General features: G+C 40.6%; 1 protein-coding gene and 1 long non-coding RNA gene across 2 annotated transcripts in view; one reads left to right on the forward strand and one right to left on the reverse strand.

The window, feature by feature from the left end:
* NPSR1 (neuropeptide S receptor 1) overlaps positions 1-1420 on the reverse strand; it is a 51586-nt gene extending 50166 nt beyond the window's left edge. Inside the window, exon 1 of the mRNA XM_044946677.2 lies at positions 1241-1420. Within this exon, the coding sequence (XP_044802612.2) occupies positions 1241-1282 (42 nt within the window). The 5' untranslated portion in view covers positions 1283-1420. The remainder of the gene's footprint in view (positions 1-1240) is intronic.
* On the forward strand, positions 372-27823 carry LOC102390371. Its single transcript, XR_006552802.2, has 3 exons — positions 372-478; positions 20651-20761; positions 27196-27823. It is a non-coding gene; the product is annotated as an uncharacterized LOC102390371 (long non-coding RNA).

Here is a 27823-nt window from a genome sequence, read left to right on the forward strand (position 1 = left end):
ACTGTGTTGTAAATTTTAACTTCAAATTGTTGATTGCTGGTATATGAAAAAACATCTGAACTTTTGGATGTTCAGTTCAGTTCAGTCACTCAGTCATGTCCTACTCTTTGCAACCCCACAGACTGTAGCATGCCAGGCTTCCCTGTCCATCACCAACTCCTGGAGCCTACTCAAACTCATATCTATTGAGTCGATGATGCCATCCAGCCAGCTCATCCTCTGTCGTCCCCTAACCTTGTATTCTGTGACCTTACTGGTTTTCACTTTATTGTCTATAGAGACAAAGTTATTTGTAAACACAGATGTTTTTAATTTCATCTTTCTGTACCAATCTGTGTAACCTTTTATTTTTTTTCTTGTCATTTTGAATTAGTTGGAACTTCCAGCATGATGCTGAATACGAGTGTGAGAGGAGACATCTTTGTGTTATTTCCAGTCTCAAGAGGAAAGCTTTTAGCTTCTCACCATTAAGTCTGAGGTTAGTTGTAGGTTTTTTGTAGATTTTTGTTATCAAGTTGAGGAAGTTTCTCTCTATACATAGTTTGCTGAGAGTTTTTATCATGAGTGGGTATAAGATTTTCTCAAATGCTTTTTCTGTATCTACTGATAGGATCATATAATCTTTTCTTACCTTTTTATGTTATGAATTACATCAATTGAGTTTTAAATGTTGAACCAGCCTTGCATACCCAGAATAAATCCCATTTGGTCATGGTGTGTGAGGAAATAATGAGATGTCTGCAGTCTGGAGGAAGGCTATCACCTGACCAGGCTGGTACACTAATTTTCGACTTCCAGCCTCTAGAACTGTGAGAAATAAATTGTTGTTTATAAGCCACCTATCCTGTGAAAGTTGCTCAGTCATGTCTGACTTTTTATGACCCCATTGACTATATAGTCCATGGAATTCTCCAGGTCAGAACGGTATTTTATATCAGCATCCTTGGACTAAGACAGCCAGAATATGTCAAAAAGAATAATAACCCAGAAATTTTACCTAATGCTTGAACTAGGAATGCTTATGTTCTTATTATTGCTTACTTGGGTTTTCTTTATATATGTATTATTTTTAACAAACAAAAAACATGAAAAATATAAATTTTGCTTGTCCTTTCAACTATGAAGAAGTGAGCAATTTGTTGCATCAGAGTACAGGGTTTTACACTATTTTCCTTATGAAGAATCCAAGAGGTAATTTTGGTATCAGTTTGTCTCATCATATTTGGAAGGTGCTACATACCTGCAAATAGCGGACCACGCGGCAAACCAGGTCAGGTGCCATGAAGTCTCCAGTGAATCTCCAAATGATATCTGTCAAGATGTTAAACAGTCCTGTGAAAGAATCTAACAAAAACACATAAAAGTGGTTGATTTCAATCTCTTTCAAATTTGCAGCTATGCTACAGTAGAAATGAATTCCTGGAGCCTTTTTTTTTTTTTTTTTCCTGATTTATTAGGTGGCAAATGGCTTCCCTGATAGCTCAGTTGGTAAAGAATCTGCCTGCAATGGGGGAGACCTGGGTTTGATCCCTGGGTCAGGAAGATACCCTGGAGAAGGGAAAGGCTACCCACTCCAGTATTCTGGCCTGGAGAATTCCACGGACTGTAGTCCATGGTGTCCCAAAGAGTCAGACATGACTGAGTGACTTTCACTTTCACTTTCAATAGAGAAAACGTTAAGGCAAGGTAGGAGTTACATTTTATTGTTAGAGTCTGTTGACACTCAGATGCAGCCACTTAGGAAGAACTTTTGTAATGACTGATAAGAAATATTATCCGAGAGTTGACCTTCTAAGTCACAGAAGAGGAGTTTTAAAGATGTTTGCTGCTGCTGCTGCTAAGTTGCTTCAGTTGTATCTGACTCTGTGCGACCCCATAGATGGCAGCCCACTAGGCTCCTCTGTCCCTGCGATTCTCCAGGCAAGAACACTGGAGTGGGTTGCCATTTCCTTCTCCAATGCATGAAAGTGAAAAGTGAAAGTGAAGTCACTCAGTCGTGCCTGACTCTTAGTGACCCCATGGACTGCAGCCTACCAGGCTCCTCTGTCCGTGGGATTTTCCAGGCAAGAGTACTGGAGTGGGTTGCTATTGCCCAAGGACAGTGTGAGGAGCAATATAAGGCAAAACTGAGAAAAGGCAAATATTTATTCCCATGAAGCCTTTCAAAATTTTCCTTTCTGCACCCATCATTTTACAACTTGGACTTCTTGTTACCACCCTATATGAGTTGTGGTCATCTTCCTCTACTTTCTTCTTCTTTCCTCTTTGGAAAAAGTCAAGTGCATGATCAATGACTTAGTTTTTTAAACTACTGAGGAATTGAGGCCAAAATCTGAGACCAATGTTAGAGACTTTCTGCTCAGTTCTATAATTGCAGACTATATAAGTTGTATGGATGTCCAGAGCTATGGCAAAATATGCCGTGTGTCTAGAAGTTCCTTCTCGCCATACCTCTATGCAGATATTTCTCATTAATTATGTGATCTAGAATCATTCTCAAATCAGTGCTTCAGGGATTTTCTGCTGATCAATGGATAGGACTAGAACTTAAGACAGATTCATTGACTTAGGGCCACTTTCTTGAGACATGGGATATAACACTCTGTCAAGGACCTAAAAACCTTCTTTATCTGACTCTTCACCATTAATAAAGTCTGAGCCCTGAGTTTAGCATCAAAGCCTTCCACAGTCTGGTCTTGCCTGCCCCTTGCCAAGTCCCCAACTGGCATTTTTATATTGAGCATCAGTGTTCTGCCTGTTTCTTCCTTTTTGTTTCCCTATAGGTAACAACAATTAGAAGCATTGGCAAGCACATAGAAACTACCACAAAACTGTCTAAAAAGTTGGAGAAGAGAAATCTCACAGCAATTCTGGGTAGTCAGAGGTGTTCTAGCTGAGAAGGTCAGATGAAAGCAGGGTCTTCAGAGCTGTGGGGTTGTGATTTGATCAGATAGGAATTTCATGAAGCTTTTACTGGCAGGAATAGACTCGAATGAGTGGAATGGACACTGGAGTTACTTGGATATGCTCTTTTGGTTTATTTATTACTTAATTTTTAAAAAATTAAGGAAAAAAAAAACCAATATCTAGATCTAAGTGGTTATGTGAACAATTATAATGTACTCCAGTTAAAAAAAAAAAAGCAATTTCCCTCTGGAGCTCAAACTTAAATAAGCCCATCTCTGGAAGGAGACTATCAATGGGCTGTGTCACAGCATTTGTTATTTGCTATTAAGCAAATGCTGCTCTATCTGATCCGTAAATGCTATTTAGTTGCCTAAGTAATTGGGGACATTGCAAATAAGCCTTCCCTAAATGGCAATTAATGGGACCTTGGGAACAAAGGGCACACTTGAAAGGCTTCATCACTTCTATGTATTACTCTTGCTTTTTAAAATCTCTTCTGTGAACAATTCTAGGAAACTGTTATACTCAGAAAAGCCAAAACAGGCTCACAGCAGTCTTTAGTGCTCCTTTGACAGATTCTTACAAACATGAAGTGGGTTCCCACTTGGAGAAGGAGAATGGGTATTGTAGGGAGAAGTCAAAATGAGGTGACCCCTGAACGGAACCCTAAAGGTTTGGACAGGTCAGTGGAAGAGGGAGGAAAGGATGTTAACTCTGGCACAGGTGACAGCATGAATGAAGTTACGGAGGTGAGACAGAGTGAGATGAGAAACTCAATTGCTTTTGCATATGAAACAACATCTATTTGTTGTTGCTGAAGCCTGAAATAGGTGCTTGAAAGTGGCAAGAAATGGGCCTTGAGAGTCAAGAACCAAGGATTTTTAAGGTCTTATGTGCCAATTAAAGGAGCTTTCTTTTTTTTCCCCATATATTGGGGGGGGGGGGGCAGGGAAATTAAATGTTTGTGTATCCAAACATGTGTTTTACATGGGTGGGGAAAGGGGGTAGATCCATTTGGTAGGTCCAATACTGAAATTGGGCTTCCCTGGTAGCTCAGATAGTAAAGAATTGGCCTGCAATGCAGGTGAGCCGATTTCAATCTCCGGGTCAGGAAGATCTCCTGGAGGAGGGAATTGGTACCCACTACAGCATTCTTGCCTAGAGAATTCCATGGACAGAGAAGCCTGGCAGGCTACAGTCCATGGGATTGCAAAGACTCAGACATGACCGAGTGACTAACACACAATGCTGGAATTGCCATTCATATTTGTTAGGGAACTGTGCAGAAGTTCAAGAAAGAGATCATTGGTACCTAGCATGTGTCAAATAGCAAAAATAGAGAAGGAAATGCAGATGTGACATATATTTTGAGGGTAAAATAAGGAGGACTTTGGTGTTTTAAAAGTGAGGTAGAGGGGGGAGTCAACAATATATTAGGGTCCTGGAATGGGTAGATGGTGGTGCTTCCTGCAAATATAGGAGGATAAGCTCATTCTGTTTGGGTTGCTTCCAGGTTTCAGCTCTCCCAAATAAAACTGCTATGAACATTCCTATATAAGATTTTATGTGAACATAAGTTTTCATTTTCTTGGGGTAAATACCCAGGAGTAGACTGTTGGGCCCTAGGGTTAAGTATAGCTTTTCATAAGAAACTGCTCAACTGTTTTCCAGAGTTGCTGCACCAGTGTGCTCCTTACCAATAAAGTATAAGAAATACTTCTGCATCCTTGGTACCACTTGATATTCTCAATGTGTTTTATTTATTCAACCATGAGTGTACTGTGCTGTGCTCAGTTGCTCAGTCATGTCCGACTCTTTACAACGCTTTGGACTGTAGCCCACAGGCTCCTCTGTCCATGGGATTTTCCAGGTAAGAATACTGGAATGGGTTGCCATTTCTCCTCCTGAGATAGAACCTGCATCTCCTGTGTCTCCTGCATTGCAGGCAGATTCTTTACCCTCTGAGCCATTGGGGAAGCTCAGACTGTGGCCTTTCATTATGACTTCAATGTGCATTTCCCTAATGGTTAATGATTTTGTTGCTGTGGACATCCTCAGTCCCTAGAGGCTTCAGATTCCTTTTGGATGCTCTATTAGCATGGGAGTTGGGGTGTTGGAGGGTTTTAATACTCCACTCTTGGCTTTCAGATGCATTTGTAGTCCTGTAGCATTGTTACTATTTGCTGTTCAATGCTTACTAAGCTGGTAGTTGTAATGCTCTATTTTTTCCTGGCCAAGCCTCAGTCTCACATAGACCTGTACACCTGGGCCCTGAGGGTGGGACATTCTCAGTGTTCCAGTTCCTCCCTGGAAATCAAAGTGGTGGGTCTTGTGTGGGAAAGATTTTCAATGTCTTTCCCTAGTGGTAGGAGACTGCTAATTAGTATTAGTTTAATATCCTGGCCCAGCCATTTTATACCTCCATCCCCAAGAGTTGAGGGATTTTTATTTCTGTGCCTTTCCTTGTTCTCTAGGGCATTTGGTCCTGCAGTGGCCTAGGGCTTTTGTTGAAAGAAGTGACTGATGAATGGATAAGAAAGCTGTGGTACATATACACAATGGAGTATTACTCAGCCATTAAAAAGAATACATTTGAATCAGTTCTAATGAGGTGGATGAAACTGGAGCCTATTATACACAGTGAAGTAAGCCAGAAAGAAAAACACCAATACAGTATACTAACGCATATATATGGAATTTAGAAAGATGGTAACAATAACCCTGTATACGAGACAGCAAAAGAGACACTGATGTATAGAACAGTCTTATGGACTGTGGGAGAGGGAGAGGGTGGGATGATTTGGGAGAATGGCATTGAAATATGTATAATATCATATAAGGAACGAGTCACCAGTCCAGGTTTGATGCACGATACTGGATGCTTGGGGCTGGTTGCACTGGGATGACCCAGAGGGATGGTATGGGGAAGGAGGAGGGAGGAGGGTTCAGGATGGGGAACACATGTATACCAGTGGTGGATTCATTTCGATATTTGGCAAAACCAATACAATGTTGTAAAGTTTAAAAATAAAATAAAATTAAAATAATAATAATAATAATAAAAAAAAAAAGAAAGAAGTGACTGGCAGGAAGGAGGTATTTCATGCTTTTCCTGTAGGCATAGCCTAAACCTTCTTGTATACCTGCACACCATCTCTATAACAACTCTTCAGCTCTGCCATTGTAGGGTGAAGGCAGCCATAGGTACTCCTCTAACTGATTGGACATGGCTATGTACCAATAAAACTTTATTTATAAAAATGGGTTTGGGGCTGAGATTGACCTGTGGGCTATAGATTGCCACTCCCTGATCTATAGAATAAAGTCCAAATGCCCTATTGTGACTTTTGGAGCCTTCCTGCCTCTTTCTTCAGTTTGATCTTTTCTCATCCTCTCCTAAATTCATGCTACAAGAGAAACCCTTTCAACTAGTACATTAACAGTGACACCAGTTTGATGGTCAAAACATTGGTTAAAGAAAGAAAGCACACCCACAAAACCACCTTAAAATATCTTAACATAAAACATGAATGTACATTTGTCTTATCTTTACCATAGGGGCAAGACTTTGATTTTATGAATCATCTTTTTTAGTGCATAAAATGCCTCCATAATGCATCTTTCATGATTTCCAGTCCTGGTTGCTTTAGAGTGAGAACTTGAGATATCAGCAAAGCAATTTGAGGCAGAATCTCATTGTAGGGAATTTTATAATCCTCCTTTATTCTTTTATAGTTCCATTTCCTGGGCTTGCTTCTATTGTAGCTTCTCTTAGTTACTCAGTAAAAATAAAAGTCAAGTTTTTTCAAAATATCCAACTTGATTTTCACAGAAACAACTCTCCAGTGTTGTTTATGTTAATTATATAATTTCAGTAATGAGTACAACTGGCACAAACTGATTGGGAACAAACTCCTGTGACTCACATAATATAAGAAGTGGAAGCAGAAAGGGGACAGGCTCATTAGTGTCCATCCGACTGGCCACAGATGCTGGTAGGGTATTTTCTGCTAGTTTGCAGAAAGAGTGGAAGTGCTGCTTAATCAAGTGAAGCACTTAAGATGTAGTTAAGAGAGAAGACCTTACTGTTCCTTGACCATCCCCAGCATTTTCCTCTGCCAGCCCCTTTCTTTATGTTGGTCCCTTGACTTGGCAAGTTCTTTATGTACCTCTACCTGAAGGATATCTCTTAACTTTTTAAAGTTTAGTTCAAGATTACCTCCTTTATGATGCATGTTCTTCTTCCTGAAGATACTGAGATTGGCTGATTCCCTCTTCTGGGTTTCTCCCTACCCTACTATTGAAGTACCTGTAACACATTAACATTTTTAATATTTCTTTTCAATTACACTATAGTTTGGGAAGATAGAGATTTTTTAAAAATTCACCTTTATGTCTCTAGACCCTGACATTGTTTTATTATGTGGTAAAAGCTTGGTAACTTCCTACTAAATAAATGACTACATTATTACTGCTGTTGCTTGACTGGCTGACCACAGGCTCCCGCAGAGGTTGCTAGAGAGGTGATGCCTCAGAGCAGATGGAGCCACATTAACCATCTTCTTCAGTGTAGGTTAAGATAATGATTAGAAATCCAGATGCTGGAAGGAGGAATATGATTGGAAGTTTTGCTCCCTCAACAGGTTTCCAAAAGAGCTCTCTCTACAAATGACCCAATTTCACTCCTTTTAATGGCCGAGTAATATTCCATGTGTATATGTAAAATAGATAGCTAGTGGGAACCTGCTATATAGCATAGGGAACTCAGCTTGGTCCTCTGTGATGACGTTGATTGCTGGGTTGGAGGGGGTGGTTGGAGGTGGTGGTGGGAGGGAGGTCTAAGACAGAGGAGATATATGTATATGTATAGCTGATTCACTTTGTTGTACAGCAGAAACTAACACAATATTGTAAAGCAACTATACCCCAATTTTTCTTTTTTTTAAAGAGCTCTCTTGATTCTAAGGTCTCTGCTAGGTTGCAGTACCACAGTGGCTGTGCCTTATTCATGTTTATACTCTTATCCCTTTTTATACTGTCTTGCAAAATATTCAGTGTTTGCTAGCAAAAGAAGGAAATGTTGGCTTATAAAACAGATTTGCAAATACCTTGAAAATGCAAGGCCACCAGTGTAGGATTCACTCTGCAGAGAGAGAAAGTTGAAGCACCATTTCTACTTGCTCTAAGTTGATGTTTGAACTTTCCCATGCAGAGCAGAACTATAGGAATAGTGAACACCTAGAAAGCTGAGTAACTTTTTCTTGGCAAGTGAGTAGTACATGAACATTTGTTGCACTGGATAGGGGGCTATTGAATACAAACACAATTTCTATAAGATTGAGATTTCTGATAATGTAAGATACTTTTTGGAGAAGGCAACGGCAACCCACTCCAGTATTCTTGTCTGGAAAATCCCATGGATGGAGGAGCCTGGTAGGCTTCAGTCCATGGGGTCGCTAAGAGTCGGATACGACTGAGCATCTTCACTTTCACTTTTCACTTTCATGCATTGGAGAGGGAAGTGGCAACCCACTCCAGTGTTCTTGCCTGGAGAATCCCAGGGACGGGGGAGCCTCGTGGGCTGCTGTCTATGGGGTCGCACAGAGTCGGACACGACTGAAGCGACTTAGCAGCAGCAGCAGCAAGATACTTGTAGTGCCAACTAGAGATTATGGAGTAGTGTTGCTTGGTTTTACTGTAGGGACACTCTGGGTAACAATTTCAACCATGAATCTCCAGGGTTTGTGATGCTTCTAGTTCAACTCAGTGTCATTGTGTTGTTTGTTTTGTTTTAAAAGCAAGGGAGGTGATAATGGCTTGTTTGCTTGCAGTTGCGCAGGAAACTATTTTTGATATTACTAAGGATCCCACTCTCTCCCACTTTGCTTTTATAACAACCATATGCTTGAGAACACTCTAAATGGAATAAGATTTCAAGACCTTATGTGAAAGTTAGTTTAATGAGAGAACTTGTGTTGCCCAAACTGATGTCAGATGATTAACTGCCAAGTAAAATTATTTCTCAGAAAAGTAAGTTCTCGTGTCTCTAAGTTTTGGGCTCATTTTACAATACTAATATAATTCTGGCACCATGCCCTTCACCAAGATTGAGCACTAGCTGAGCTTAATGGCCTAAACTGTCGACTCCCGGGTTCTTTATTAATCCTGGAAAAAGTGGCCTGCACCTCAGTCATTATTGCTCAATTAGGTAAATAATCATCACATCCATTCCCATTATAGCACTTTCTTCACAGAAAGCTTCATTCCTGAGATTTTTCAATTAGTCTTAACAAGTCATAAAATGCCACTAATGTCTCTCTTTCTCCATTGGTCCACCAAACAAATAAAAATCATATGTCCAATTAAAGAAACCCAAGTCCTCCTAAAACGTATTCCCTTTGCTTCTATTATACTCAAAAGCCAAGAATCTCATTTAATGAGGCCAAATGGTCAGCCTGGGTCATTGGTCATTGCTGAGTGGTGAAGAATTCTTACACTCATATGTACAAACATCAGGTTCAGCAAGAGCAAACGTTTCCTTAAGATAAGGGAAAATAAGGCACGGAGTCACTACTACTTCTCCATGTTATGTGGAAATGTCTTGAGGCAGGGTCATGCACAATCGTCACTGCACAACATGGGACTCAGACTGGCTCAGTATAAAGGTAAGAAATGGAAACTCATTTCCTCTTTTAATGAGACTGTGTTTTCCTTTTAAAAAGAACTGACATCAGTGAATCAATTTATTATAAGATGTTTAGAAATCTAAGTGTAGGGGTGGGGAAAATCATTTGTAGTTATCCAAGAGACAAGTTCTTTAAATATCTTTTTTTCCTTTTGTACTCATGCCAAAGGACAAATGAGTTGTGGCAGGTTGGGATGGATATGGTAGATTGTATCAAGAAATATTTGGACCATCATTGTCTTGGATGGTCTTTATGGCTGCCCTTTTGTATAATTTAAGATCTCAGTAACTATCTTATTTCACTGACGCTGCCCAGGACTGTACTGTACACCTCTCTGTCATCAAGGGTTTTGTAGTTAATATATGTTGTTTAATAATCATAAAGATCAAATTACCAACATCCATTGGATCATAGAAAAGGCAAGAGAATTCCAGAAAAAACATTTAATTCTGCTTCATTGACTATGCTAAAGCCTTTGACTGTGTGGATCATAACAAACTTTGGAAAATTCTTAAAGAGATGGGACTACCAGACTACCTTACCTACCTCCTGCAAAACCTGTATGCAAGTCAAGAAGCAACAATTAGAACTGGACATGGAAAAATAGACTAGTTCCAAATCGGGAAAAGAGTACATCAAGGCTATATATTTTCATCCTGCTTATTTAAATTGAATACAGAGTACATCATGCACAATGCCAGGCCTATCTGGTCTCATCAGTTCAGTTCAGTTCAGTTCAGTCGCTCAGCTGTGTCCGATTCTTTGTGACCCCATGAACCAGAGCATGCCAGGCCTCGCTGTCCATCACAAACTCCTGGAGTTTACACAAACTCATGTCCATTGAGTTGGTGATGCCATCCAACCATCTCATCCTCTGTCGTCCCCTTCTCCTCCTGCCCTCAATCTTTCCAGGAATCAGGGTCTTTTCAAATGAGTCAGCTCTTTGCATCAGGTGGCCAAAGTATTGGAGTTTCAGTCAACATCAGTCCTTCCAGTGAACACCCAGGACTGATCTCCTTTAGGATGGACTGGTTGGATCTCCTTGCAGTCCAAGGGACTCTCAAGAGTCTTCTCCAACACCACAGTTCAAAAGCATCAATTCTTCAGTGCTCAGCTTTCTTTAGAGTCCAACTCTCACATCTATACATGACCACTGGAAAAACCATAGCCTTGACTAGACGGACCTTTGTTGGCAAATTAATGTCTCTGCTTTTGAATATGCTGTCTAGGTTGGTCATAACTTTCCTTCCAAGGAGTAAGCGTCTTAATTTCATGGCTGCAGTCACCATCTGCAGTGATTTTGGAGCCCAGAAAAATAAAGTCTGACACTGTTTCCACTGTTTCCCCATCTATTTCCCATGAAGTGATGGAACCAGATGCCATGATCTTCATTTTATGAATGTTGAGCTTTAAGCCAACTTTGTCACTCTCCTCTTTCACTTTCATCAAGAGGCTTTTTAGTTCCTCTTCACTTTCTGCCATAAGGGTGATGTCTTCTGCATATCTGAGGTTATTGATATTTCTCCCGGCAATCTTGATTCCAGCTTGTGCTTCCTCCAGCCCAGCATTTCTCATGATGTACTCTGCATATAAATTAAATAAGCAGGGTGACAATATACAGCCTTGATGTACTCCTTTTCCTATTTGGAACCAATCTGTTGTTCCATGTCCAGTTCTAACTGTTGCTTCCTGACGTGCATACAGGTTTCTCAAGAAGCAGGTCAGGTGGTCTGGTATTCCCATCTCTTTCAGAATTTTCCAGTTTATTTTGATCCACACAGTCAAAGGCTTTGGCATAGTCAATAAAGCAGAAATAGATGTTTTTCTGGAAGTCCCTTGCTTTTTCGATGATCCAGCAGATGTTAGCAATTTGATCTCTGGTTCCTCTGCCTTTCCTAAAACCAGCTTGAACATCTGGAATTTCATGGTTCACGTATTGCTCCAAGCCTGGTTTGAAGAATTTTGAGCATTACTTTACTAGCGTGTGAGATGAGTGCAATTGTGTGGTAGTTTGAGCATTCTTTGGCATTGCCTTTCTTTGGGATTGGAATGAAAACTGACCTTTTCCAGTCCTGTGGCCACTGCTGAGTTTTCCAAATTTGCTGACACATTGAGTGCAGCACTTTCACAGCATCATCTTTTAGGATTTGAAATAGCTCCACTGGAATTCCATCACCTCCACTAGCTTTGTTTGTAGTGATGCTTCCTAAGGCCCACTTGACTTCATATTCCAGGATGTCTGGCTCAAGATGAGTGATCACACCATCGTGATTAACTGGGTCGTGAAGATCCTTTTTGTATATTTCTTCTGTGTATTCTTGCCGGTCTCATCACTTCATTGCAAATAGATGTGGAAACAATGTAAACAGTGACAAACTTTATTTTCTTGGGATCCAAAATCACTGTGGAAAGTGACTGCAGCCATGAAATTAAAAGATGGTCCTTGGAAGAAAAGCTATGACAAACCTGGACAGCTTATTTAAAAAAGCAGAAACATTACTTGGCCAACAAAGGACTGAATAGTCAAAGCTATGGGTCTTCCAGTAGTCATGTACGGATGTGAGAGTGGACTATCAAAAAGGCTAAGCATCAAAGAATTGATGCTTTTAAACTGTGGTGTTGGAGAAGACCCTTGAGAGTCCCTTGGACTGCAAGGAGATCCAACCAGTCCATCCTAAAGGAAATCAGTCCTGAATATTCATTGGAAGGACTGATGCTGAAGCTGAATATCCAACACTTTGGCCATCTGATGTGAAGAGCTGACTCATAGAAAAGACCTTGATGCTGGGAAAGATTGAAGGCAGGAGAAGTGGATAGCAGAGGATGGGATGGTTGGATGGTATCACTGACTGAAAAGACATGAGTTTGAGCAAGTTCCAGGAGATGGTGATGGACAGGGAAGCCTGGCATGCTGTAGTCCATGGGGTCACAAAAAGGCAGATATGACTGAGCTACCAAACAACAACAACAACAACAAATAATCATAGAGGACTAGGTAGCCTCTGCTGCTGCTGCTAAGTTGCTTCAGTCGTGTCCAACTCTGTGCGACCCCATAGATGGCAGCCCACCAGGCTCCGCCATCCCTGGGATTCTCCAGGCAAGAATAGTGGAGTGGGTTGCCATTTCCTTCTCCAATGCATGAAAGTGAAAAGTGAAAGTGAAGTCGCTCAGTGTCCGACTCTTCGCGACCCCATGGACTGCTGCCTACCAGGCTCCTCCATCCATGGGATTTTCCAGGTAAGAGTACTGGAGTGGGTTGCCATTGCCTTCTTGGTGGTGGCCTCTATGCTCTATTAATCCCCAAACAGTGAAAACCTTCACTGATATATTCCTGACACCCATGATATAAGTTACCCATTCATAAATCTTAAGTTAGGAGCATACATCCTGTTTCCTAGTACCTACTCCCACACCCTAGGTTAACTGTAAAATTGTCCCAGTGGCCCCTTGCCAGTGTGGGGTGCAGCTGTGAATGCTTCCAGATCATTGTCTGCCCCCAACCTAATCCAACCCTGTAAGTAAGTGACCCTGTGATAAACTGACTCATTGAGTATATGAAGCTACCTGCCTCGTTTTTTGGTCTCAAGATGCCTTCTCAATTCAATGGACACTTCATTCCCTCTGTCCTGGAAGTCTTCATGCTCTCTTCTCCTATTGAAGGTCTATGAGAATCACTTACTGTAAGGATGTTTTTGGGCTTCCCCAGTGGCTCAGCAGTAAAGAATCTGCTTGCAATTCAGGGAACTCAGGAGATGTGGGTTTGATCCCTGGGTCAGGAAGATCCCTTGGAGGAGGGCATGGCAACTCACTCCAGTATTTTGACCTGGAGAATCTCATGGACAAAGGAGCCTGTCTGGTTACAGATTACCTGTAACCTGGCAGGTTACAGTCCATAGGGTTGTGAAGAGTCAGACACGACTGAAGCAACTGTGCATGCACACACACACACAAGGACGTTTTAGAGAATGTTTTACTGAAGTCTTATCAAAGTCCTGCATACAAGGCTCCACAGGATCAATGTTCATGATCCAGAAACTTCTTGAGATACATTTCCCTCAAGGCTGGAAGGAATCACATCTGAGGAGTTTTGCCCTTAGTTTTGGCTGCTAAGAAACACAGAGTGAAATATAGTCAGCCACAATAACTTTGTAGTACCTCAAAACTTAAATTTGGTTTTGATTTTGTTGTCCCTGTAGTTTAACATTTTCCATGGCTCTTGTATTTTATTTTGTATTTTCTACTTTATTGGGCCTGTCTTACATGTTACATGTAAGACAGTGCATGCAGTATGGGTCCTGGGACCTGACTGCAGGGGTTTGGAATGTAGGTTCTGCCACATAATAGCTGCACCATCTTGGGTATGTTACTAACCATGCTGAGTATCAGATTCTTTGTAAAAAATGATAATAAGAGTACATGATTTATAGGGATATTGTGAAGGTTAAATAGCTTGTAAAGCACCTGGTAAAATGGATGGCGTAAGCCCTGGGTACCTCTAATTGGTGTTGGTACAACAAACAGGGCTGAATGACTAAATGGAGCACTTGCATAGACTAGAAATGAACGGGACTTCACCTTAAGATCTGAGTTCATAACCAATTTTCTGGAAGATAGTTTTCTGAAAAGAACTGATAAGTAAGAGGTTGAGGCTCTGTTTAAATCAGATCAACAGTCAAGGCTGGCTGTTTTATCTACTATAAGGCATGGTAGTTAATTCAATACATTTAGCACCTATTAAGGAAAGGGTGGTGATTAAGTTAACTGAGTGCCTGACAACCGAGCCAATACTCGAGGAAACAGAACTCAAGAAAGACAAGCTGTGATGACTGATTCAGGGATTGGATAGCTATTTGTTAGCAGGGATGCTGTTCGTGGGGCTATTCTTTATCAGTCTAGTCTGCTCTGTGCATTATAGGAAATTTCACATCCCTGGACTCTCAGATGACTCCAAATGCCCCACCATTTCCAAATGCCCCTAAACTGCTTCCATTTGAGAATCACTGAAATATGAAAGGATATTGAGGCTTAGACTGAGAAAATAAACTGGTGTGTAGTTCCTATAGCCCTTTCACTCAAATATATCCTGGTCTCCATGGCTCCTTGAAGATGGTTGTTTCCAGGCCTGGGGCTGGGAAGAGTACAAGGTGAGTATGGAAGTAAAGTGTCATCTCGGCTTCATCTTTCCAGGTGACACTTTTTCCAAGAAAAGGTTCTCCGAGTCTGATCCTTGTCTTTAAGCAGGATGGGGACAACTATCGTCAGACCACCCTTGTGCCAGGCATTGTACTAGGCAATTCAGACATTCTCTTATTTAATGCAGTGTTTTATATGAATGTATCTGAACCAGACTCTGTGCACATAAATAGAAACAGTGACCATTCATTCAGAATGTGCATTCAACTTTGCTTCAGTGATATTTGGAGTATAAATTGGACTTTTATATACTCCTAACTGAATAGAATAATTAGATGAAACGATTCACTCTAACGTGCAGTACAACAAAAGATACTAAAAAAAAAAAATCACAGAATCTTAGAAGAAGCAAGAAAACTATCATTGAACCAATATAGAAACTTCTGCATATAATAAGGATTGACCTCAATAAACAAGGAAGGCCAAGTCAGGCAAAATTATGTACATAATCTCTTCCCAACACTATACCTGTTCAAAAAGAGGCAATAGTATAATTTCTGCTCCTTGTGGTCATTATGAGGGTTAACTTCAGTAAAGCACAGACTTAGTGCCAATCACAAAAGAGGACCTGCATGCATGGAGCCTCCTCTGCTCATTTCTCCAAGAGAGAAAGGAAGCTGGGAGAATTCAAGTAATGTTTCTAAAGCTATGTAAATAATAAATGATTGAGCCAGGATTCAACCCAGATCTCCAGACCCCACTACTTAATTTTGTACAGTTGTCAAACTAAGAATCTTTTTTATCTTCAAGAATTTTGAAAACATTTTTCTCTACACAGTAATTTCATACAAGGATTCTCTAATAAAAATAAAAAGACGTATCTCAGACTAAGAATATTTAAAAACATGTTTTAGCTTTTGAAAAAATCAAGAGAAGAAAAATATTTTTGTGGCACATGAAAATAATGTGAAATTCAAATTTGAGCATCCACTGATAAAGTCTGTTGGAACACAACCACTCCCATTCAGTTACATACTTTCCATGCCTGCTTTCGTGCCACAACGGCAGAGTTGGGTGGTTGTGACAGGGACAGTATGGCCTTCAAAACCTAAAATGTTTATTATCTGGCTCTTAATAGAAAAAGCTGGCTGACTTCTGCTCTAGAGCTTAAGACGCCTGCTCTTTCCATTATGCCCAAGTGCTGGTGGATCCAGATTGCTTGTGACTTTGCCAAATCTTCTTGTATTCTTGGGGAATTATTAAATTGCCACTTCATTGCACTGAAGTACTTTCTGCTAGCTTACATTGGAGAGCTTTGAAGATACCAGGTGGGGCCAGATTCCTTTCTTTCATCTTAGCAAAAATCCAATCTCACTCTCTTTCATGTTCAAAATGATTTGATTCATTAGGACGTAAAGGGGGCAAAGAGCAAACCATGCTGTAGGGCTAGGCTGAGCAGGCATTTGGATCTGCTGTATTTGAGCTCCTCCTTCTCCATTCTGACTGGCTCTCTGGATGCCCAGCCCTGTCTAATGGAAACTGTGCATCAGAGGTCAAAGCACAAGCTTTAGAGTTGGGGACCTGTGTTTGAACTCCATTTGGTAACTATGACTCTGGGCAAATTATTTAAACTCCCCAGTTTCAGTTTCCGTAAGTCAAACATGAGAGTAACAAGAGTATAGCTCAGGTAATATGGAGGAATAAATGAGAGCATGGAAAGGTTTTCTGTTTGTTTTGCAAACAGTTGATTCAGTAAGCGTCAGGCCATAATACTGGAGTGGGTAGCCTTTCCCTTCTCCAGGGGATCAACCCAGGGATTGAACCCAGGTCTCCCACATTGAAGGTAGATTTTTAACCAGCTGAGCCACAAGGGAAGCCCAAGAATACTGGAGTGGGTAGCCTACCCCTTCTACTGTGGATATTCCTGACCCAGGAATTGAACCAGGGTCTCCTGCACTCCAGGCAGATTCTTTACCAACTGAGCTATCAGGGAAGTCCCATTAAATATTAGCTATTGTTATTAATTTTTCTGCTTACTTATCAGCAGGGAAGGAGAAAAATCTCTGATCCAAATTAAAATGCCCTAGAAGGTGCTTTTAAATATGGTTTCTGTGTTCTTTATAAGTAATGCAAGCATATAATACAAAATTCAAGTAGTACAAATAATAAAAAATAACTGTCTCACAAAACAATGTGTCTGAAGTGTTCAAGGCAGTAATAGTCATAATAGCTCTAAACTGGAAATTACCCAAATGCCCATCACCAGTAAAACATAGAAATCGATTGTGGTATATTTATACAATGAAATGCCATTCAATAGCATGAATGGTGTGTAACTACAGGCTACAATGATGATGAATCTCTTGAACAAATGCTAAGCAAAAGAAGCCAGACAGAAAAGCATACATCTAGATTCCATCTAGATAAGGTACAGAATCAGGTGAAATCTCACCTTTGCCTCAGGGACTTACCCTGAGTGGAGGTGGTGATGGGAAACTGGAGGGAGGTGGCTTAGCGGGCAGCTAATAATGCTGAGTTTCTTGATTTGGGTGCTGGTTACTCAGGTGTGTTCAGTTTGTGGAAACACACCAACAGATGCTTACAAATACTTTATGGGATTCGATTTCATATTTCAATAAAAATAATAAAATCTAAAAATAAAGACAATTTTCTCCTATTTTTGACTCCTAGTCACTTAGTCCCCTCCTCAGAAGCAGTCACTGTTACCATCAAAGAGAATATACAGTCATTGAGTATATAATAACCTGTCTACCTGTATATAAGGTGTGCATTATTATTATTATTCTTTCTTGAAAGCAAGTTTTTACCTTATTTTATGAGGACTTTATTTTTTAGGGCAGTTTTAGGGTTACAGAAAAATCAAGGAAAAGTACAGAGCTCTTGTATACTCCCTGCACCCACAGCCTTCCTCACTACCCACCCTGCACAGGAGGGTTGCATTTGTTATGAAAGATGAACTACTGTGAGATTTCCCAGGTGGCTCACTGGGCAAAGAACCCACGAGACATTGGTTTGATCACTGTTTTGGGAAGGTCCCCTGAAGGAGAGTATGACAACCCACTCCAGTATTCCTGGAGAATTCCCATGGACAAAGGAGCCTGGCATGCTACAGTCCATAGGGTTGCCAAGAGTCAGACATGACTAAAGCTACTGAGCAAGCATTCACACATGTATGAACTATGGTGATACTTTATAATCATCCAAAGTTTGTAGTTTACATTAGGGTTCATTCCTGGTGCTGTACATCCCGGAGGATGGACAAAAGTATAATAACATGTATCTATCATTATAGCATCCTTCGCTGCCCTGAAAACCCTCTGTCTGAGAGCAAGTTTTGATGTAGCTGGCCTTTTGACGAGTCAACCATCTGCTGCAAAGAGGACAGTAGATCTTAGATCTCAGGAGGTCAGGTAGAAAAGAGGAGATGAGAAAGGGTCCTGATGCTGGGTGACCCTCTTGGAGCTGGCAAGGTTTCTGCAAATGTTTGTTGACAACAGTCAAAGAGAATTTAGGGGCTTCAAGATGGCTGGACCTTCTTCTTGGTGTTGGATTGGGCCCCATATAAGGTCATCCTATGTCTTTGTGTTTAAAACTCTAGGTGTCCTGTTGGGCAGTTCTGCTCCTCAGGTCTTCTGTTCATGATGAACATTCAACTCAATATGTGGTTTACAATAACACCCATTCTTCTCTGTGGAACAATATTCCTCATTCTGAAGCTGACAACATGTAACAATAGGGTGGGATACGTGAAAGCAGAACTACTGTGAAACATCTGGGAAGATATTCTTTTATTCTGTCTTATCCTTCTAGCTGATAACTTTCTCCTACACTATTTGCAGCATCAACAACTCCAGATATTACTCATCATCTAAGACACAATGCAAACTCAACCCCCATCCATCAAGTTCCCACCATGTTTCCCTGGAGGTCCTCAATTTGTATAACTTCATTTAGCACTTATTTAAATGATCATCAGTCTATAATTGCTGATTTCTGTTTACTAGGCTTCAGATACCATGCCATATGCTGGGAATTCAAGAAAGAAAACACTATTTCTGTCCTCAACTTCCTCACATTCCAGTGTCAAAGGGAGGCATGTAAAATATCAGACAGTATTGCATGGTATCTGTATAAAAAGATGTGGTAATTGGTCAAATCTGGTAAAGTAGGAACCAGGAGGACAAGGCATTCTTCACAGAGGTATCCCTTGAGTTTTGAACGTTGAAGAATGAGTCAGGCTTTGCTAGACAGACCCAAGCGAGAGAAGGGCACTCGGGTTGCAAGAGCAACACCTGTGAAGGTGTGGAACCATGAAGCACATACTGTCATTCACCATTTAATAAGTTTATGTCATTTGATTTACTAGGATTTCCCCCCAAACTATGAGAGACTCCTGGATAAGACTCATAACTTAGGCTTCTCTATCCCCGACTCTCTCAAATACCTAGTAAAATTCTGGATACTAAAATTAGATAGACACAAGAGTAAGGGCAAACACAGGAAGAGTCTTTTTAAAAGATTTAACTGAAGACCTGAATTTTAAATATTCAACAGATCTCCATTTTTAGAATGTGAACTTCTCATCAGATTTGAAATATAAAAGAAATCTAAAGCAATAAAATTGAACTTTAATTGGAGCACTTGTTATAATCATGGCCAAACTGTGATGCCTTTTCATACTGTTCTTGGGGTTCTCAAGGCAAGAATACTGAAGTGGTTTGCCATTCCCTTCTCCAGTTTTGGTATTCTGGGAGAAATATCAATAACGTCAGATATGCAGATGACACCAGCCTTATGGCATAAAGTGAAGAGGAACTAAAGAGCCTCTTGATGAAAGTGAAAGAGCAGAGTGAAAAAGTTGGCTTAAAGCTCAATATTCAGAAAACAAAGATCATGGCATCTGGTCCCATCACTAAATGGGAAATAGATGGGGCAACAGTGGAAACAGTGGCTGACTTTATTTTTCTGGGCTCCAAAATCACTGCAAATAGTGACTGCAGCCATGAAATTAAAAGACGCTTACTCCTTGGAAGGAAAGTTATGACCAATCTAGACAGCATATTCAAAAGCAGAGACATTACTTTGTCAACATCTAGACCCATCTAGTCAAAGCTATGGTTTTTCCTGTGGTCATGTATGGATGTGAGAGTTGGGCTGTGAAGAAAGCTGAGCACTGAAGAATTGATGCTTTTGAACTGTGGTGTTGGAGAAGACTCTTGAGAGTCCCTTGGACAGCAAGGAGATCCAACCAGTCCATCCTAAAGGAGATCAGTCCTGGGTATTCATTGGAAGGACTGATGTTGAGGCTGAAACTCCAATACTTTGGCCACCTGATGCAAAGAGCTGACTCATTTGAAAAGACCCTGATGCGGGAAAGATTGAGGACAGGAGGAGAAAGGGACAACAGAGGATGAGATGGTTGGATGGCATCACCAACTCAGTGGACATGGGTTTGGGTGGACTCTGGGAGTTGGTGATGGACAGGAGGCCTGGCATGCTGTGGTTCATGGGGTAACAAAGAGTCGGACATGACTGAGCAACTGAACTCAACTGAAACTGTGATGAGCAGCTGATATCCTCCTCACTTTCTGCCCTGTTCAGTGCCCACCCTGGGATCCCTGGGGCTTGGCTCTCAGGTTCTCAGGAGGATAGGGATTATTTTGAGTATAATTGGGCCTGGCCTTTGACACAGGCATTATTTGAATCCATCGTTTGCTACTTAATTGCTCTGTGACCTTGGGCAACTTACTTAGACATCTTATAAAATTGAAGTAAGTATACTTACTTTGTCAAGATTAAATGTCAAAGTGTTTGGAACTAGTAGGCTCTCAATAATGTGAGTTTTCCTTCCTTCCTTCTCTTTCCCCTTTCTACCCTCTTCCCCTTTTCTTTGGAATGTTTAGGAAGAAATCTTGGAGAAGACAGCACAGCGCCTAGGAGGCAGAGAAAGAAGCGATTCTGAGCAGCTGATGGAGACTTTGGAGGTAAATGAATGGACCCAGAGGAAATTTAAGGTACTTTGCCATGTTTCATGTGATTTACCCAAAGATAAATACCATTGCCTCTGAGAGGTTTCTTTTAGACTGAAGTTGGAGATTTCTTCAGAAACATCAAGCTGAGAGTGGCTTCAAGGGGGCTCAGTTTTGTTGGGGTTGTACAGATTGCAGAGAGGGAATAGGGTATTATTTATCTAGAAGAAGAGGAGATTCAGGGTCTCATGCTTGACTTCAGTGTGTGCCTGTTACACCTTCTCTTAAGGATTGCCACCTGGGAGGAGCATTAGGCCTCAGGCTTGTATAGGCTGGGCTCAGGGTCTTTTCTCAGTATTACCTTGGAGCTTCCAAGTAGCTTGCTTAGGAGGAGGGGATTACTCCAGATCCTCAGTCCCCTAGTCAGGGATTCGGGCACTGTGAGGAGATGGATGCACTTGCATCTCTGAGCCTATAATGACTCACCAGGATCCTTCCCTATGTCACCCATCTGACTCCCAGGCAGAGATTCCCAACACTCCACTTAGCCTTCTCCTACCTGCTCCTGCCTCATGTCAGTCCACCAAAACTGAAAGCTCTCAGCTGTAAACAAACGAATCTGACAAACTAATTCTTGGGAGCTAATGGCTAAAGTGGCCAAAGAAACTGAAACTTTATTTTCCTGAGCTGCAAAATCACTGCAGATGGTCACTGCAGCCATAAAATTAAAAGACGCTTACTCCTTTGAAGAAAAGCTATGACCATCTAGACAGCATATTAAAAAGCAGAGACATAACTTTGCTAACAAAAGTCCGTCTAGTCAAAGCTATGGTTTTCCAGTACTCATGTATGGATGTGAGAGTTGGACCATAAAGAAAAGTGAATGCCAAGGAATTGGTGCTTTTGAACTGGGGTGCTGGACAAGATTCTGGAGAGTCCCTTGGACTGCAAGGAGATCCAACCAGTCCATCCTAAAGGAAATCAGTCCTGAATATTCATTGGAAGGATTGATGCTGAAGCTGAAGATCCAATACTTTGGCCACCTGATGCAAAGAACTGACTCACTTGAAAAGACCCTGATGCTGGGAAAGATTGAAGGCAGGAGGAGAAGGGGATGACAGAGGATGCGATGGTTAAATGGCATCACCGACTCAATGGACATGAGTTTGAGCAAGCTCTGGGAGTTGGTGATGGACAGGGAAGCCTGGTGTGCTGCAGGCCATGGGTCTCAGAGAGTTGGACATCACTGAACGACTGAACTGAACTGAATGGCTAAAGGCATTTAATTCTCTCAATAGCATTTTCATTTTAATAGGGGCATCAAACCTTGGCCCAGGAGGGATCTCTAATGGAGGGATTCCAGGCAGTGTGGAATGCAGAGAGGAACAGAATGGACTGGCAGCTTGCCCAAGGTCACACAACAAGGTGGTCAGCAGAGCTATGAATAAAACCCGACTATGTCGACTTCCTGTCTCATACTGATGGAGGCTGCCTCTGGTTTGGACACTGGGGACTCTCTGCCCCATTCTTGAGCCATGTCGGGTACTGTGGTCCACTCTGAGTGTGCAGAGGCTGTGATGTGAGCCTAAACCATCCACCACACTGCCAGACCTCACAGGAAGAATAGTAGCGTTGAGGAGGCTTGATCAATAGATATTATGCAAATGCCTAGAGCAATAACATTCCCTGCCATTACCAAGCTAACAGTCCCCGTCAAGAGCCTGCCTGCATTCTGACAGTTTTATTTTTCCTGGTTTGTCAGCCTGAAATCAGGGTCTGACTGATGCCCATATGAAGCATAAAACGTATATGACTGGCAGAGGCCCAACTCCTTTTTCTTTGAATTAGAGGCCCTTTCTCTATGAGCTGGCAAGAGTTCTGTGTACATTAATTATATTTTCTGACTGAGAGCCTTGCTGAGCAGAACCAGGCAGTAAGCGTTCCTGGAGCCACGATGAGCCTTATTTGTGATGCAGTTCCCATAGAAAGCAAACTGAGAGGCAGGGGTACCCAGATCCCTACCCTCTATCGCCTCTTCATCTCCTCCCAGCTGTCACCCAGCTAAGGGATTCTGGAATCTGAGCATTCGTTACACTTCTGATTGTAGTTGTACAAGAAAGATAACATTCTTCATCTTCTGAAACTGAAATTAATTTCATCTCTGAACTCTTACTCTGCTGGATGTCAAAATTTAATTGCAGTCAATTAAGTGTTTACCCTTCACTTGTCTCTGTAGTCCTTTTAAAGTTCTAGAAAGCTTATTCAGTATCAAGTCGTGTATGTGTGTTGTGTCTGGTCCTCGGCATCATTCCTTATCCTCACTGACATCTACTGAAATGATGTCCCCAACCCCATCTTGCATTTCGTTGTCAGTAGATTAAAGTGGTCCCTTCCTTTTTTCCAACTGCAGGACCTCTTTAAGACACGGACTCTCTCTGCTCTGGGTTCCTCAGAAGGCATTCTCTGTCCCCACAACAGAATTCAGGTACAGAGACCATATAAAGTTGTTCCAGGCTCTCTGCCTGGCTACCCACATACCCATTTCTTCTCACTGTCAGTGCTACATGGGAGGCAGAACCCAGTGCCTCACTCATTCCCTGGACTGTCTCTTGAGAAAGTGGGTAGAGTGAGTTACATATCTTCTTGCTCTCGAATTTCTCCAACTTGTTATCTCCCCTCTCATATCCTCCTCAACATTTGTCCTTTGGTGGCTCAGGGTCTGCTTCCCAGCAAGGCCCTGATGTTGAGGCTCCTGTCTCCTACACATGCTCTTCTCATCCTTTCCCACTGTTAGATCCACATAATCAGGCATTTCATTTTTCCTCCCAAATCATTTGAAACTCAAAGTCAAGAAGTAGACTATTTTGTTTTCATGTTCCTTTAATAAACCTTCATTGTAGCAGTAAAAACTTCTAAGTGGAGGAGTGCTAGAAACTCTGAAGAGGAGGTGGAAAGAACACAATGATTAAGAAGCAAAAACATTATACAGTTACATTAGATACAAGTTTCAATAACTTGCAGTGTTTCTTAACCAAGTTCCAGAGAAAACGACTGGTGCTTTCATTTTCTCAATGTTCCCAGTGTTGACACCTTCCTAAAAGTGCCCAGGGCAATTCCCAAGGGTATTCTCCATGCATAGGAGAGAAGGAATTCATTTAAATTAATGGATGCCGTGGGGAGGTGATTTTCAAGTGGTCTGAGGACCCCTAAGTGTTCCTGAGACCCTCAATCTATCAGGTCAAAATTATTTTGATAATAATACTAAGACTTTGCCTTTTTTCCTTTCATCTCTCATGAGTGTACTAAGACCTTTGAAAAGCTCCACTGTGCAAGCATGAACAACTGTGTACACACAGAAACCAAGTGTTCAGAGATTTCATATACTGAAAACATCAGAAAAACAGTATTATGTAGCATCTAAAAATATATTAAAAGAAATAAAACAGGGGATTATACATTTGATGATATTTAAAAAATGACTCTCTAATTGACCAGGTATATTAAAAGAAGAACAAAATAAAACTTTTAGAAATGACAAAAAGTTATGTAAGAATTAAAATTAGTATCTTAATAAGCATGATAAGTAGAAGTTTGGAAACAGATGAAAAGAGAATCAGTAAGCTTAAATAGAGATCTGAAGAAATCACATTGAAGGCAATAGATAGAGACAAAGAAGGAAATCAAATTTAAGAGATATAGTGAATAGAATGAGAATGTCTAATAAAAATCTCATTGGAGTTCCAGGAGATGATAAAGAAAATGGAAAAGAGGCATTATTCAAAAAGATAGTGCCTAGGAGCTTTATATAATTAAAGAAGCATGTCAGTCTCAGGTACAGCAAACCTGAGAAAGTCCCAGTTTTAAATATCTTATACTATTTTCAGACAAAGTCACAGCTTTTGGAAGAGGAAATGGTTTCACAGAGATAATGACTGTTGTTTTCAATGGACAAACCAAATGGAATGTTTATCATGAACGCAACCCCTGTGGGTCAGGTACACCTAGAGTTTCAAACACAAAGAACTCATAGGGATAATTTATCTGAGTCCAAGGCCAACACTAGGGAGAAGGCCTGGCAATTTAATTCACTTTGATGCCAGATGAAAGATCAGAGCTTCTTCCCATATCCTCTGATTTCCCTGTTCCTCTTACCCTGAGGTGTCCCTCCCACCCCTTGGGAGCAGATGGTCAACCTGGACACAGAACTAGACATATGAGTACTTGTTCTCAGGAAGGCAGAAGAAGGAAGCATCTAAAACATAAAAACCACACACTGTTAAAATAAGAAATGATATAGACAAATGCTAACTAAAAGAAAGATGCTATAGCTAAACCAATATAAGATAAAATCCTTAAAAACATTACTAGAAACAATGAGAGTCACTGAATAATGGTTGAAAAAGTTCAATTCACCAGTAAGATGTATCAATTCTAAACCTGTTAAAATAAATAAGGTAAAAATTTAATAAAATGACAGGGAGAGACAGACAAATTCCCCACCATAACTGCAGATTTTAGCAACTTATTTTAATTATTTATACATCAAGTAGATTTAAAAAATCACCAAGGATAGAGGAAGTTTGAATCGCACAGGAAGCAACCTTGACCTGATGTAAATAATTAATAATACTTCTCAAATCTGGAGAACACTGTTTTTAAAGGCACATGGCACATTATAAAAATATTGTGCATTACACCATATGTCAGGTTTCATTTAATTTCAAAAAGTCTAAAATAAGATATTAAGCTAGGAAATACTCACAAAGACAAGTCTAGTACTTTTGAAAATTAAAGTTCTAAATAACAATTTGTTAAAATTGTTGAGAAAGAAATCATAATAGAAATTAAAGATTAATTATAATGAGATAGAAATGAAAATAATATCTATCAGAACTTGTAAGATGAGATTAAAGCACTTTTGACAAATACTTATAGTGCCTAAATGCCTATAATAGAAAAGAAAAAAATGTGAAGACAACTGATCTAAGAATCTATCTTAAGAACTTAAAAAAGCTAGGTGTGACGTTGTTGAAAATGATCGAGTGGGGAACTCCAGTGCTCCATCATTCTAGCAGCTAATGCACTAGAGAAAACTGTCAGGATCAACTTGCACAGAACTCTGGGATTCAGTCAACAACTTACAACAACCAGGAAAAAGCCTAGTGAAGAAAGTCAGTGCCCTGTGGTAAGAGAGTGCTACAAAATTTTAATTTGCTCACTTGCCATCCTCCACCCCCAGGTCAACAGAGGGCACAAAGATACTGCATGTCTGGGGCAGGTTGCTAGTGCCACAGGGAATAACACAAACCTTACTCTCAACATGCTGTGATTGTGTGTTTTCACCTGTCTGTCTACTTCTAGCGGACTCCTCTCCATGGAAGAGAAGAATCTAGGAACCACATTTTCTAGATTCTCCTTCCCCATGGGGTTCCAGGTTAGAGTTTTTCAATGAGAAATTTTAAAGGAAAAGTGAAGCGAGGCCGTTACTGTCAGCAGCCATAGAAGGCAGGTTTATGAGCAACCGCAAGGCTTACAGCTTCTCAGAATTCTGAAAGAGCCTGCTTTGCTGCTGCAGTTGAGGCAATTGAGAGCTTTGCCGCAGATCTTGAGAAAAGCTGCAGTTCCCCAAAGAACATTTAAGAACCACAAATGTTGGGGATATTTCTTTGATCTTCTGGCTTCAGTCTTCTTGATCTTCCCTTTTCAAACTCTGCTCACACTTAGGAAAGCACCAATTTATCTACTCAGTTCCCTGTTGTTGTTTAGTCACTCACTTGTATCTGACTCTTTTGTGACCCCATGGGTTGTAGTCCACAAAGATCCTCTGTCAATGGGATTTTCCAGGCAAGAATGCTGGAGTGGGTTGCCATTTCCTCCTCCAGGGCATCTTCCCAACCCAGTGATCAAACCAGCGTCTCCTGCATCTTCTGTTTTGCAGGCAGATTCTTTACTGCTAAGCCACAGGGAAAGCCCCTTCAGTCCCTTGATTCATATAATAATTAGAGTAACTCTGATTTCCAGACCAAATCCTGACTGATACAGATGGGAAAGAATCCAAATGGAATAGATTTGGGGAGTGAAAATCAAGATTTAGTTTTGGACATGAATTGTTTGAGGTATCTTTTTGCAGTGATGTATAGTAGAGTTGCATATTCTTATTTAGAGGTCAGGAGCAAGGTCTAATGTGGAGATATAAATGGGAGAGTTGTTGGCACATGGATAATATATACAGGTATGCCTCTGTGTGAAGTCATTAGGGAAGTCGGTGTGGCCAGAGAAGAGTAAAGTTCTGTGGACCAACTTCTGAGACACCCAACGCTAAAAGATCAGGTCAAAGATGAAGAACAAGGAAAGGAGACAAGGAAAGATAGACCAAAGGGTGGGTGATAAACCAGGAGAGTATGGTGTTTTAGAAGGCAAGTTTGGAAAGTGTTTTTTGGGAGGAGGGAGCGATTAACTATGTCAAATTCTGCTGACAGGTCAATTGAGATGATTGAGAGATGAACATCGGTTATGCTTACTAAAAATATGGAAACTAAAGAAAAGTACAAAGTTGGGAGAGAAGGAGGATCATACTTTCTATCATCACCAAAATCAACAGTTATTTATGTTCATTTTTCTATGTAAGCCTTTAATTTTTTATATAGCTGGAATTTATGTGGCTATATAATTTTCTATATTGCTTTTCATTTACTTGGAAGATTTTTCATTGTTATTACAAATTTATTACTAAAATTATTTTAATGTACATTATATTCTTTGAGGAAATGTAACATATGTTATTTAACTGTTCTTTCAGTGTTGGGCATTTAATTTGTTTACACTTTTCTATTTTATAAATAGCTCTGCAAAATTTCTTTGCAAAAAGCTTTATCAGCAATTTTATATGATTTCCTCAGGGTAGATTATGAAAACCTTAGCCACTATTTCAAATAAATGAATATTTTTAGAGCTCTGTTTTGGGCTTTTGGAAATTAACTCATTAAGCATTACTTTTCACAGGACCCAAGCCCTTTTCTCTGGATCTGGAGTTGAGAGCTTTCCCTTTTCCTGCTATTCAGGTCAGTTCAGTTCAGTCACTCAGTCATGTCTGATTCTTTGCGACCC

The sequence above is a fragment of the Bubalus bubalis genome, chromosome 8 (assembly GCF_019923935.1).
Source record: "Bubalus bubalis isolate 160015118507 breed Murrah chromosome 8, NDDB_SH_1, whole genome shotgun sequence".
NCBI classification, from domain to species: domain Eukaryota; kingdom Metazoa; phylum Chordata; class Mammalia; order Artiodactyla; family Bovidae; genus Bubalus; species Bubalus bubalis.